We start from the raw sequence: 14,424 nt of genomic DNA on the forward strand, positions 1-14,424 counted from the left end.
TGGGAGTCTTAACAGCCCATGAACGACACAGAGAGTGGTGGAAGTGGCTCAAGACTACGGTTGTTAAATTTAGATTAATTAACTAATCAAACAGTTGATGGAATTTCCATCAACTATACAATTAGTCTATAAGGGCGCCTCCACCTTTGAACTGTAGCAAGAGCCCTGTTGGGCTTTGAACTGTAGCAAGGTGGAGGGAGTGGAGGTCTGAGTGGCACAACTGTCCCTCCCCCACATCCTGGGTGATTAGATCGGGCAGTAATAGAAGCACTATGGGCTCCTCCACCGACAGATTCAGGAGGACGGGGAACCAGTGCTGGTGGAGCCACACTGGCGCCACCAGGATCACTGAGGCCCTGAACCTCTTGACCCTGAGGAGGAGCAGGTGCATCAGAGGGAAAGGCGGGAAGGCATACAGCAGCTGGGGAGGCCATTCTATGTGTAGGGCATCCCCCCACAGCCCTGGCCCCTGACCTAGGTAGGAACAGAAATCCCAGCACTTCTTGTTGCTGTGGGTTGTGAATATGTCCAAGTGGGGACAACCCCACCTGAGGAAAATCTCCCGCACTACATCCCCTCTGAGGGCCCATTTGTGTGCCCTGAATGACCGGCTGAGCCTCAGTTGGCCTGGGGACAGGAGAGCACACGTCTCCTCTCACCCTCATGGGGTGTGCGGTGCTTAGAGTGAACCGCCAATTGCTCAGAACAGCTGGTGGTGCATGCTAGGTGCTGTGTGGCCCTTGCAGGGTGGTGGGAGGGGGAGGGGAAAAAGACTTTGCACGCTCCCCCACTTCCATGCCCTGATTGGGTTGGGGGAAGGGGGAAGCGCACAATGGCTCCTCCCAGCACCAGGGGCAAATGGCGCCTAGAGGGAACAGCCAGCTGTTCCAAAACAGCAGTAGGCACTGGGGGGTGGAGGTAAAGACTTCATGAGCTTCCTCTGCCCCCAGGACAATCAGGGTCTGTGGGAAGGTGAGTATGGGAAGTGTTCTGGGCCCACCCCTTCCATCCAAGGTCCTGCCCTTCTGGAGTGGCCCGGGAACACTTCAGAAATTTGTGAAATGGCCCCCCCTTCTGAAATTATTTGCTCACCTCTGCCCTACACAGTCTTTTCTTTTTGGGCACCAGCAATTTTGAGCTGTGCTGAGATGCTGTGGCCTTAGTCGGCGACGCTGAGTGTCTAAGTCCCACTGAGGCCTCACGCACCAAACCTGGTGCACTGCATATGATTGGTGCGGCATCTGGAGCTGGTGGTTGAAGTGCAGCTTGCATAAGGATGAACTTCAGCCTGGAAATACATTTCCACTTCGTTCTTGGCTTGAAGCCCCTGCAGATCTAGCAGCTGTCTGCAAGGTGGCCCTCTCCCAGACACTTCAGGCAACCGTTGTGGGGGTCGCTGCAGGGCACAGATTCAAGCACTTGGAGCAAGGCTTGAATCTGTGTGGCCCCGGCATCCCCTCCCCAGGAGGGGAGATATAAAGCAGGAAACTCTGCTCAGAATCAACTAACTGCTAACTACAACTATTTACTAAGAACAATATAACTCTAAAACACTAAAACCAGCTATTTACACTAGGGCCGAGGGTAGTCTTGAGAGGCCTCGAGATGCTCCAGCTACCGTCATGGGTGGTAAGAAAGAACCGAGGGGGTGGAGGGCCAGCAGGGGTATATATGCTCTGATATAGTGGTGCTGCTCCCAGGGGCTCCTTGGCTGGCCCAACAGGTGCTGCTGGGGGAAAACAGGTCTGACATCTGTGCATGTGGCACATGCATACCTACATGGAATGGACATGAGCAAGCACTAGAAGAACAAAAGCCTGTTTCAGTATAACCAAGGAGGGGGAAAGACGCTCTGCATCCTTACACTGTGGAGCTAGCTTGGGAGCAGGGATGTTGTCTCACAGGTACTTCTGAAAAATTGGATCTTGGTTCTTGTGAAGCCAACCAGCTCTTCAACAGACTGAACTTTGGGGGGAAACCCTATTTTATTAGACAGGAGACATAAACATAGATCCAGGGTCACATTTTATTATTTTGATTTGTATTGTTGTGACGTTATTGGATTGTGAGATGAACATATAAATCATTGTGATATCCACAGTTACATGATTGTACCACATGTTATACAAAGTGGGTCAAGTACAAGCTCTATGAAAAGCTTGTGATTTGCAGATTGAGTGTATGCTGCTTATGTGCTTGTATCATTTTTATATTTCAGGTTGTGAGTATTGGCTGTGTACTCATAGTTTGAATGTGTACTTGTGGGAGACATCAGCAGGACACATGACCAGCCTGGTGTGGAAGGGTTACTATTGAAGTAATCAGCAGTAGTTCACTGATAATGCACGTCAGTTGGTGCCAATCCACATCTGATAAGCTTTGCTGTGCATGTTCAGACCAGCAGGTAGAAGCAGCGGCTGCTGCCTAAAAAGAAATGAGTCATGCCTGGAGACATGACTTGCCCATGTGACAAACTCCATCTTGGTGCATACTTTTACACAGCAAGAACATTGGGATATCCTCCACCTGAGCAAGGGTATTAAGAAGGCGCTGAGGGCGCCTCCATTTTGTCTTCAATCGGCTAATCACCTATGAAGGATCTCAGCTATGAACTGAAGCCTGAAAGGACTGATGACCCCAAGGATGTATTCCAGAGACTTGTTTTAAGACACTGGATTGTTCCGTGTCTGCCACAAGCCAGCACCAATAACTGTGCAATTGGTGTAAGTATTTGATTCTTTTAATAATCTTAGCTATCACCCTTTCCTCCTTCCATTTTATGAATGAACTGTTAAGATGTTAGATTCTAAAGGAGTGGCCCAGGGTGTTCTTTTGGGTAAGACCCAAGATATAAATTGCCCCAGGAATGTGGCTGGTGCTTTGGGACAGGGAGAACCTGATCTGTTTTGGTGAGACTGATTTCCAGAACTTTTCATCTGCACAAGCAGCAGTACTGGTGGTGGCACAGGTGAAGCCGGAGTATCTAAGGGGATTGCTTGCGTGGTTTCTGGTTAGTCAGCATGGCAAACAGAAGTGCTCTTCATGACTGGTTTGGTGTGCCTTACAGAGGAAGACCCCCCCAGTTTGGGGCTTTATGTAGCCCTGTCTCTAAGCAGTTTACTCTGATTTGACCCTCTCATTGGAGCCCCCAGAAACCTCTTGTATTACAGCTGTATCCACTTGTTTCCATCCCCTCTCGTATCTAGTGTTTCTTTTAAAGCACTGCCTTTGTTTCATGATAAGTGCTCACAAGTGCTGTGTATTATACAGGAGCAGTGATTTCAGGTAACAATAATAAACTGGGATACACGGCTCTCCTGAGGGGGGAATGTGGGATTTCTTTGAGAAGCCAGTGTCAAGAGCTGGGTATCAAAAGGGAATAATTCAAAGGGACTCAGGGACTGGCATCTACTGTTAACCTGCAAGGGAATATGGATCTGGCATTGCCTGAAGGACAGTGCTTAGTGGCATTAGGGAAATAACACCCAGCCAGCTACCTCCTGTTAGAGGCAGGGGGTAATGAAGTGACTCACAGGCCTGGGCACGCCAAGAGCCATCAAATGAGAACTGTCACCGTTAATTAATTAAACTGGTATAGTTAGCACCACCTGGACATTCTTTACTTGGGGTAGATTGGCTTATGCCAGTTTGGCGGAAACCTTCCCAGTTGACGTAAGCTAACCCAAAGTAAGTCCCACTTATAACAAATACGAGCACCCTCATTGGTGTTCATCACTGTAACTATACCAGTATAAACGATCAACTTCACTTCAGGCAGAACCACTCCGCAGATAGCCATAGCCTAAAAAGCAAAATGTGTCTCAGGGCTGGGGCAGTCCTGGATGGGGTGGGGAGGAGCCTCTAACCAGCTCCTTTCACCTGCCTGGGGATTTTGCTTCTTTTCTGTATTGTTTTCTGAGAAGCAGTCCCATTCCAGGCACAAACCATTTTCCTGCTACAACCAAACCCTGACCTTGCTTTAAGGTAGGATAAGAGGAAGCTGCCGACCAGATTCAATGATTCTAGTTCTTACCACTTAGGAGGGGTTCTTGAACAAACAGACAGGCAGACATTCTCAAATAGATAGTAGATTAAGCAGAGGCATGATGCTGGCTGGGTCTGCATGCATGGAACAGTCACAGGCAGACCACAAAGGCACTGGCTTCTCCCAAAGAGGTGGGAAAGACTCCTTTCTCGAGGAGTAACTCTGAGAGGAAATAGAAGAGTTTGTCTCTTCTTCCTCAGGGAGAAATGAAAACTGTTTGTACCCATGGCAGGAGGTTCCATATCCTGTTCCAAAAATAAATTCATATTGGTTTGCTGTTAAACGGAGCTTGTGCCAGTGTCATTATTCAGGCTGCACTGATCCACCAATAAGGAGATCACGGAGTGCCCAAACAGTGATTTATACAGGTCCATAGCCATGGTGCACTACACAGAAATAAGGTCTGACCCCTGCCCTGAAGAGTTGACAGTCCAAGCTTAGTCTTAAAATAGAGGGGTGTGGGTAGCTTTAGGGGGGGCCTGTGTGGGGGGGGGGAGGTTCAGTGAGGGGGTGACAATAAGGTCTTATGCTGATGCTACTTACACATCCTGATGATGATTTTTTATAGGGTGGGGAGCCGGCCATTTCAACAGCTGAGAATGCTTGTCAGGGGGGAAGTGAGAGGGTTACACAGCTGGGAGTCTCTTACTGAGGACATTCAAGGCCATGACAGTTATCAGGAGCGGCTTCCATTAGTCTGGTTGGTAGGCACTGCGTGAAGCCATTTATAGCTTGGAGAACTGAACCAGGTGTCGGCCGATTTCTGAGACGTTGTGACAGCCTGAAATAAAATACAGGGTTAAAACATGGCTGTTGAGAAAAAGGATGTCCTAAGGTTAAGGCACTGGCCTAACTCTTGGGAGTTCTGGGTTATATTCCCAGTTGTGCTTCAGGCTTCCTGTGTGAGGATGAGCAAGCCACTTACTCTGTCTCAGTGCTCCATCTATAAAAGGGGGACAATAAAACTCTTGCTTTAGCTTATACATTCGCCAGCATTTTCTAAGTGTATGTACAACGTCTAACATGTGGAAGTTTCTAGGCACTAATGTACCTTAAATAATAATTACATGCCAAAAGCCTACTTTAAAAATAATAGTAAGTTTGCAAAAATCAAGCACTCAAAAGTTAGGAAATGCCAAAATTAAGGACTGCATAAGTTTTGCGTGTGCCAATAGAATGATAAAGAGTTTCTAGTCCTGGCTCTGCCAAAGATTCAATGTGTTCTCACAGGCAAGTTTCTTTGTCTCTGTTCTCCTACGTGTAAAATGGAGATGAAAATATTTTCTTCTCTTACAGGGAAATTCATGCTTTGGAATGTTTCCAATACTACAACAGTGAGTGCCGCAGACAAGCCCATGAGGAGATAAATAATTGTGTCCAAGGCAGGGTTTGGACCATGTGCAGTAAATAAGGTCTGAGGCCACACATTGACCACTGATCACAAACAAAGAAAGTACTGAGCCTCTGTCTTAATCCCTCAGCATCATCCCTGCAGTGCACTGAATGAGATAGGAATCCCATGGGAAAAAATAGTACAGTATGTGATGAAGTCATTAAAGACTATTAGAATCATCTGTACAATGGGGCCAAAATAAGGTTGCACGGGCATCCTTAATTCTGGCATTTTCTAACTTTCAAGTGCTTGCAAACAACATCATTTACTTTGATAGTAGCTTTGAGGTTTGCAAATTATTTCTTTGTTTAAAGGAAAAAGATACAAATTAAACATATTGGCTGCGTCTAGACTGGCAAGTCCGTTCCAATCTAGATGCTCTTTTCCGCAAATGCTTTTAACTAAAAACTTTTCCGTTAAAAGCATTTGTGGAAAATCATGCCAGTCTAGACATAGCCAGCATGTGCAATTGCAACAGCCTGCAGGATGGAAATTCCAAATTTTTACTTAGATCTGTTCTGTGGTTTTACGTGGTTTCAGCCCAATCTAGGTAAAAAATTAGCTTCAGCCCACTTTCTCTCTGCAATTTTGATTCCACTGGTACACAAAATGTAAAGTTGCAAATCCACGGAAAGCAAAAAAAGGAAGAGAGTTTTCATTAACTATAATAACTGAAAGCAGCATGGTTCACATGCTTTAATCTTGATCCACTCTCCCCCCGATCAACCACTGTTCCCTTGTAGTAAAATTGTCAGAAAATCATAAACATGAAGGGCTGGAAGGGACCTAAAGAAATCATGAAGTCCAGCCCACTATGCTGTGGCTGGGCCCAGTAAACCTAGACCTTTCCTGACAGGTCTCTGTCCAATCTGTCCCCAACTTCCTTTGGCAGCCTGTTCCAGAGTTTAACATGGTTAGAAAGTTTTTCCTAATATCTAACCTGAATCTTCCTTGCTGCAAATTAACCCTATTGCATTCTGTTCTCCCTTCAGGGGACATGGAGAACAATCAATCACAATGCTCTATAACAGCCTTTAACATATTATAAGACTCTAATTAAGTTCCTCCTCAGTCCTCTTTCCTCAAGACTAGACACCCAATTCATTTAACCTTTCCTCACAGGTCACTTTCACTGCTGTTCCCTGGATTCTCTCCAATTTGTCCACATTGTTCCTAAATTAAAGTGCCCTCAATTGGACACAGGACTCCAGTTGGGATCACACCAGGGGTGAGTACAGTGGGACAATTACCTCCTGTAATTACGTACAACCTTCTTGTTAGTACATTCCAAAATCATATTAGCCTTTATCAAAGATGCATCACATTGATGACTCATATTCAATTTATGAATTGCTATAAACCCCAGATCCTTTTCAGCAGTATGACCACCTGTGCAATTATTCCCCTTGCTTTTTCCTTTCTCGGTGAAGTACTTTGTACTTGCCTCTGTTGAATTTTATCTCGCTGATTTCAGACCAATTCTTCATTTTGTCACAGTCTTTTTGAATTTTAAACCTGCTCTCCAAAGTGCTGGAAAACCCCCTCCCAGCTTGGTGTCATCTACAGATTTTATAACTGTACTCACCACCCCATCATTAACGAAAATATTAAACAGTTCTGGACACAGGACTGACCTTTGTGGGACCCCAGTAGATGCTCTCCCAGCTGGACAATAAATCATTGATAACTCTTCTGGCATACAATCTTTCAACCAGTTGTGCACACACCTTATAGTAATTTCATCTAGACCATGTTTCCCTAGTTCAGGGGTGTGGAACCTTTTCTCTGTCATGGGCCACTGACCCACAGCCAGGAGCCACACACAAGCAAAAGAAAGGGCTTGGTGAGGGAGGGGGTGGGCTCTGGGGTGGGGCAAGGGATGACGCATTTGGAGTTCAGAAGGGGGTTCTGGACAGCAGGTTGGTGCAAGGGTGTGGGCTCTGAAGGGAGTTAGGGTGTAGAAGGGGATTCAAGGAAAGGGCAGGAGGTCAGGATGTGGGCAGTTACCTGGGGCATCTCCACATTGGTGGTAGTGGGAAATGCCATATTGCCCTGTGCTCCTCTATAGGCACCACCTCCTGCAGCTCCCATTGGGTGGGATTCCTGGCCAATAGGAGCTGCCAGGGCAGAGCCTGCAGGTGGGGGCAGTGTGAAGACAAAGCTTCTCCCAATGCATGCAATGCCGCTGCTCCATCCCAGTGGTGGGAGTGGGACAGCAGTGCACAGAACCACGTTCCCTGCCCACCAGGGAGGGCCAGATAACACAAAGGGGATGTAGTGGGAATGGGCTCGGGGCACTAGTGCTCATGCCCCAGCCTTGTTGAGCTCGGGGCTTCTAGTCCATGGCACAGAGACATCCTGCAGACCGGATTACATTAAGCAGAGGGCTAGATACAGCCGGCGGGCCAGTGGTTTTAGTGCTCTAGTTGGCTTATGAGAATTCAGAACTGTATCAGAAGAGTTCCTAAAGCCAGGACATATCACATCTCCTGCCTCTCCCCACCCTGTAGGCCAGTAACGCCATCAAGCAAGAAGATAAAGTTGGTTTGGCATAATTTGTTCTTGACAAACCCCTGCTGACTATTCCTTATGTGTGACTAACCCTCTTATCCTCCAGGAGCTTTCCTTGTACCTCACGATAGGGTTAATTTAACTTCCTGTTTTAAATAGTGAGAGGTTTTTCCACTCACTCTGTTGTGATGCATTCCAATAAAATAACAGATTCCTAGACCACAATTTTGTAAACTGGAATATATTTGTTGCACTGAGTGGTCTTTTTACAACCCCCCTGACTTTGATTTGACCCCCCCCCCCATTTGCATGTGGTGCCTCTGTGCTCACTTGTAGGTGGCAATATGGTAGTTCATCAATTACTAATCAAACCGCACAAAATTCTTACCAGCCAGGGCCATCGACAAACGAAATTCATCTAGTAAAATCTGCAAAACCTTGCGAAGCCCTTCTTCACCCTAGTCCATCAGAGAAAACAGTGAAGGTCAGAGGAATTTCAGTCACTGAGCAACACAGCAAAAGGTATTTACAATGAACATTGGAACAACTCCTTGGGAGCAGTGCCAGTTTCTAGACTCTCAGACAGATGGCTTCTTAGCATTATGGGTATTTCCATTCAAAAGAAGTTAATTGAGATATTTTCACTTTTTGTGCTGTGTTCACCGTGGACATTTTCCAGATATGTGGGCTTAGAGGTTTTTTTTATTATTATTATTGTATACTTTCAGGTAACTTCTTCTAATGCTTTTATTTCAAAAACTTTAAGTTTTGCATGCGCTTATTGCTCAATATTTTGGAAGATATGTTTTTTTCCCCAATAAAAAGTTATGGATCCTTTCAATAGTGCATTGCACATTTTCTTTTGTGAAAGTGGTGCCAACAGCTTGAAAATCCCATTGCTGTTTGAATGCTATTTTTCTATACTGTTTTATATCATTGTAATCTTGCTATATATTTTAGAAATGTGTGGCTGTCTGTCCATCTGTCTGAGTCCGTTTGTTCAAGAACTCCTCCTAAATGGTAAGAGTTAGGACCATCAAATTTGGTTTACAGCTTCCTCTTACTTTAAATTATGGTAAGGTCAAAGTTTAGTTGTGCTAGGACAATGAGATGTGTCTGGAATTCAATTAGGTCTCATAAAACGGAAAGGTAAAGGTCTGGTGGGAAGTAGTTATACTGTCGAATGACCACAGGAGGGCAGCAAGGGGCTAGAGATGGGGCTCGGGGACAGTTATAACCCCATTTGACCAGGAGGCGGGGCACAGATATTTACTATATATTTCAGAGAGTTTATCTATTTGTGTGTCTGTGTATCTGTCTGCTGGGAAACATGAACCCCTCCCCAACCTGTGACAGCTGCAGTGGCCATGGACTGGTGCTTCCGACCTGGCCTCAAGCTGCTGCGGTAAGAGAGGGCTGAGGTTGCCCTCTCTTCCCAGGGCAACGTCCATACTGCCCCCCTCATCCCTAGCCTCACCCCAGAGCAATGATTTAAATTCAGAAAAATAAAGCTTATTTGAGTTAAAAGACCCAAGCAACGGCAGGTAAGTCTCCTAGTTGAAAGATAGTAGAGGAAATTATTTTTCTTTAAATTCCATTTACTTTTCACAGTACTTTGTGTTGTCAGTATTTCTCTTCTGTTGATGGTCATTTGCATTTTCTGTCTCATACACGAGCAAAATGATCTTGAGTGAGATCTTCAGAGCCATTTTAATGAGGTTAGGCTCCCAGTACAACCCCCTCAGTGGGAGTTGGGTGTCTAGCTCTTTTAGGCACATCTGAAAATCCCACTGATTACTTTTCTGCATTGCTGGGTTTGGTGACAGTTTACAAGAAAACCTTTTCCACATCCTGTTAAGAGGGAATGTACAGGCAATAAAAGCAGCGATGCCAATTTTTGGTGCTTTTCTGAAAGCTTCAGTAACTAGAAATGCAACATTGCATCACAATCTCAGATTTCATTTAAAGAAATGTTTTCAGTCCTCATGAACACAAAAGCCTCAAAAACCAAAACAACAACAAAACCCAAAAAACAAAAAAACTAACCCAGATTTCACTAGATTAAAAAAAAAATCTCATGACTTCAGATAGTCTTATAATTTTTGAGGGGTTGGTTCTGCCCAAACAATCTTTCTACACTTCAGCAAGATAAAAGAAAGCAGTAGCTTTAGAAAAGGTTTAATGACTTGCTATAGAATGGCTATTTTACCAAACACTTGAATAGTTTGTTAGTGATTTTTTTTTTAAAAAGTAAGGTGACACTGGATAAAGTAAAAAAAACCAAGGGACTTAGGGTACGTTTACACTGCACCTTAAACTCAAAATAAGATACGTGATTTGCGCTATGCTTATTTTTTATTTTATTTAGAAATAGCTTATTTTGCATTTTGGCACATCTACACGGCACCAAATTTTGAAATAAAGCGCTATTTCGAGCCATCCCTTATTCCTCGCGCAATGAGGTTTACTGACATGGCAAAATAGTGCGCCCGGTATTTAAAAAAAATGTTTCGAAATAATAGATGGCATGATAAGACGTCTAGACCTCCAGGATCCTGAAATAGCCTTGCAGTGTAGATCTACCCTTAGAAACCTAAGTCCTGTTTCCTAACATGACTTAAGCACTTAGGCTACATCTACACTGGCATGATTTTCCGAAAATGCTTTTAACATAAAAGTTTTCCGTTAAAAGCATTTTCAGAAAAGCACGTCTAGATTGGCAGGATGCTTTTCCGCAGAAACACTTTTTGCGGAAAAGCGTCCATGGCCAATCTAGGCGCGCTTTTCTGCAAAAAAGCCCCAATTGCCATTTTCGTGATCAGGGCTTTTTTGTGGAAGAGAAATCTCTGCTGTCTACACTGGCCCTTTTGTGCAAAAGTCTTTCGGAAAAAGACTTTTGCCCGAACGGGAGCAGCATAGTTTTTCCACAAAAGCACTGACAATCTTACATGAGATCATCAGTGCTTTTGCGGAAAGTCAAGCGGCCAGTGTAGACAGCTGGCAAGTTTTTCCGCAAAAGCAGATGATTTTGCGGAAAAACTTGCCAATCTAGACACAGCCTTAGGTTTTTAGTAAAATACCACTGGCCACCATCCTTTGGTGCCAGAATGCCTTTCAAAATCTAGTACTCACTGTCTCTTTAACATCAAAATGTTTCACAGTGCTACAGTTTTGGCATGAACAAATATTTGGCAAAACAGAGCTAAATGTACCTAGATAGGGAGTTATTCAACTTTACAGCAGAATGAGGAGACCTGCTTCTATACCAGCAGTACTGCTGACCCAATGAATTGATATATCATGAGACAGGCCTCCCAAAACCATATGATTGGCTTAAAAGTCATGAGATTTAAAACAAATACATTTTGAGTTCTTTTGTGGGTTTGATGGATTTTGTTTTGTTTTTTAGACTTTAGGTGTTACATTTTGAAACCTCTCTTCACAGACATGAAGGCAATACATGCACATAAAAAAAGGTTAAATTCTCAATAGTCACAAGTCTCATCATGTAATCACAAGAGTTGGCAAAGTTATATCATAGAGCAAGGCAACCTACCCGCTGGAGAATTAGAGTCATTTATTCAGCGTCAACACTGATTATTTGCAACTTTTTCCTTTAGTAGTAACTAGAGCTGGTGAACAATGTTTCCAGAGAAATGCCCTGTGACGGACCCCTACAGGTCCGCACTAGAACAGGGGCCGGCGGCGCCCCCTGGAGGCCGCCGGACGGGCCGGCAGGCAGCCCCGGGAGCAGGGGAGAGCGGGCCAGGGGGAAGCCCCGCCGGGGGCGGGGCGGCTAACTCCCCGACGGGGAAGGAGGGGCCGGGAACGGCTTCAACCGAGGGGCGAGGAGCCCGAACGGCACGCCGCTAGGCCGGAGCAGCGCGGAGCCAGCGTCAGGCCGGTACGCCCCGGCCGTGACGTCAGAGGACGCCAGGACGCCCGGGGGACGGAACGGACGCCCCCGATGTCATCACCCGGGCCGTTTGAAAAGCGGCCTGGTGGAGTAAGGCGGGGCGGCACTCAGAGGAGCTGCCACCGCCGCCGCCCCAGCTGCCAAGGGGAGCCCCCCTCGCGTTGGAGGAGAGGAGGGAACGAACCCGAACCCCCACGACGGCCGCGGGACGAGACCGACGCCTCGGGCGGAGTGACTGACTGCGGGACCCCCTCCAACAGGGCGGAGGGTAGCGGGGAGTGGAAGCAGCCCGGGGCGGGGGCCTTCTGGCGCCCGTGGACAGGTGCGTTACGGGGATAAACCCCACCTGTCGTGGGAGGAACGCCTACATCGTTTCCCCCCCCCACTTAGGGCCCCGGGCTGGGACCCGGTGGAGAGGGCGGGCCCGGGTCCCCCACGTCCCCCTCCCTAGCTCGAAACCCCAACCTACGTGACCCCGCAGGGGGTGACTAACCAAAGGGGCGAAGGCCCTCTCACTTCGACTGCCCCGACGGGGACCTGACCTACAGACAGGCCAACGGGGGCGGCCCCGTCTCCTCGCCCAGGCACCCGGGCAGACTGGTACCCCGGGATTGCCCAGAGGAAGCGGAACCACGAGTTCGCTGATCCCCGACCCGGACTCGCGGCCGGGTGATCGCGCTCGAACTACTAGGCAGCGGGTTCGCTGAACCCCCTTCCCCCGCTGGGAGGGGGTGTTCGCACCCACACAGGCCGTCACATGCCCATTGATGGAAAATGGCATTTTTGTCAAAACAGGTATTTCTGTGCAAAATATTTTGTTTTGAGTAAATGTCTTGGGTTTCCATTGAGAAACAATGACAACAAAAGCCTGCAAAATTTCAGAGAAACTTTACAAGGAAAACTAAAAATATTTGAATTTTGTTTAAATTTTTCACTGGAAAAATATCCCTATCAGTTCTGCAAATAACCCAAAGTTTGTGCATAATGAGAATCGAGTGCATGAATAAACACCACTTCTCTGCACTCACCTTATAGGTCAGACCCCATAAAGCTGGCCTTCCAATGAAGACACATTTTGCTCCGAGTGCCAGTGCCTTTAATACATCGCTTCCTGTTCGTATTCCACCATCTAAATACACTTCAGCTTTGTCTTGCACTGTGTCTACAATTTCAATCAGAGCATCAATCTGAAAAGAAACAAATACATCCACATAGGACTCAGCCTTTGATTTTGAGAGGAAGATAAAAGAACAGAAGGGAGGGGATTCAAACATGTAAGATCTTCTGTAACTCCTTAAACTGAAATTTAAAAATGCATCTTATAATACAAAATGTGCTTCTAAATTGAAGAAAAAAGTACAGTCTCCCAGACTACTTGCCAAATAGTTTATCCTGTTTTCTAGTGTCATGAACATGTTGTGATTACTGGCTTTATTAGTGCTAATTAAAAAACAAAACAAACACGCACAAAAAGGGAATAATGCAACATTTCTATTAATTGTTTCCCATTTTTCAAGTACTTTTAAATGCATTTCTGGTCACATGGCATGAAAGATCTTCCCTAAAAAATTCCAAATGCAAAAATAAACCATTTTTTAAAAGTTCTTATTTTGAAAATAGAAAATAAATGATAAAAGACAAAAATACTTGTTGCTGAGGGAGAATAAAGGGAATTTCAGCAAAAAATATATTCATTTGAAAATTTGCAACTAATTCAATGAGCATTGACAGTGTACGCCTGCCCTCACTGGCTTGGTATGTCCAATAGAACTTGCAGCAGAATATACTCGCTGCTCTAATTAAGATGCAGAACAAAGATATTGAAGGGTTGTTTTTTTGTTTAAATTCTTTCTTTTTCCCATTTGATGTTGTCAAGGATTTGTACCCCTAAAAGACGCTGGGAAAATCAGTTTTAAGGAGAGATTTTAATATTGGTCATTAGCTCCACAAGTATAGAAGGATCTGGCCCTGGCTCAAGAGGCAGCATAGAAAATGAAGGGGGAGGATACTTAGAAAAGATTCAAAGTGGAGGTTTGTACAGGCAGTCCCCGAGTTATGAATGGGGCCCTCTCCCTGGTCTCCAGCAGACCAGGGAGAGGAAGCAAAGCGGCGGAGCACGCGGGCAGCGGACAGCCCAGACGCGTCAGGACCAACCAACAGCGCCCCAGCTGCTGTACCACAGGCGTCTGGAGCAAAGCCGCGGAGCACGGGGGCAGCAGGACAGCCCAGACGCACCGTGGCTGTCCTGCTGCCCTCGGACTCCGCGGCTTTGCTCTGCATTGCTCCCCGTCCCCCTGGTCTGCAGACCAGGGGGACGGGGAGCAAAGCGGCGGAACACGTGGGCAGCAGACAGCCCAGACGCGCGTCTGGGCTGTCTGCTGCCCGCGTGTTCTGCCGCTTTGCTCCCTGTCCTTCTGGTCTGCAGACCAGGGGGACGGGGAGCAAAGCAGAGCAAAGCGGCGGAACATGCGGGCAGTGGACAGCCCAGATGCGTCTGGGCTGTCTGCTGCCCACGTGTTCCGCCGCTTTGCTCCCCGTCCCCCTGGTCTGCAGACCAGG

At 46.4% G+C, this 14,424-nt stretch overlaps 1 protein-coding gene and 1 long non-coding RNA gene across 3 annotated transcripts in view; one reads left to right on the plus strand and one right to left on the minus strand.

Moving 5' to 3' along the window:
* Window positions 1–2,012: 2,012 nt before the first annotated feature.
* HAO2 (hydroxyacid oxidase 2) overlaps window positions 2,013–14,424 on the minus strand; it is a 31,087-nt gene continuing 18,675 nt past the window's right edge. For both annotated transcript variants that reach the window (XM_075904743.2, XM_075904751.2), the window contains 3 exons: window positions 12,894–13,052; window positions 8,338–8,407; window positions 2,013–4,826 (listed from right to left, as the gene is read on the minus strand). In XM_075904743.2, the coding sequence (XP_075760858.1) occupies window positions 4,771–4,826; window positions 8,338–8,407; window positions 12,894–13,052 (285 nt within the window). In that variant the 3' untranslated portion in view covers window positions 2,013–4,770. The remainder of the gene's footprint in view (window positions 4,827–8,337; window positions 8,408–12,893; window positions 13,053–14,424) is intronic.
* Window positions 2,589–11,744, plus strand: LOC142819255 (uncharacterized). Its single transcript, XR_012897077.2, has 3 exons — window positions 2,589–2,723; window positions 6,561–6,666; window positions 8,341–11,744. It is a non-coding gene; the product is annotated as an uncharacterized LOC142819255 (long non-coding RNA).

This window comes from Pelodiscus sinensis, chromosome 1 (genome assembly GCF_052426305.1).
Source record: "Pelodiscus sinensis isolate ZL-2025 chromosome 1, ASM5242630v1, whole genome shotgun sequence".
Taxonomy (NCBI): Eukaryota; Metazoa; Chordata; order Testudines; family Trionychidae; genus Pelodiscus; species Pelodiscus sinensis.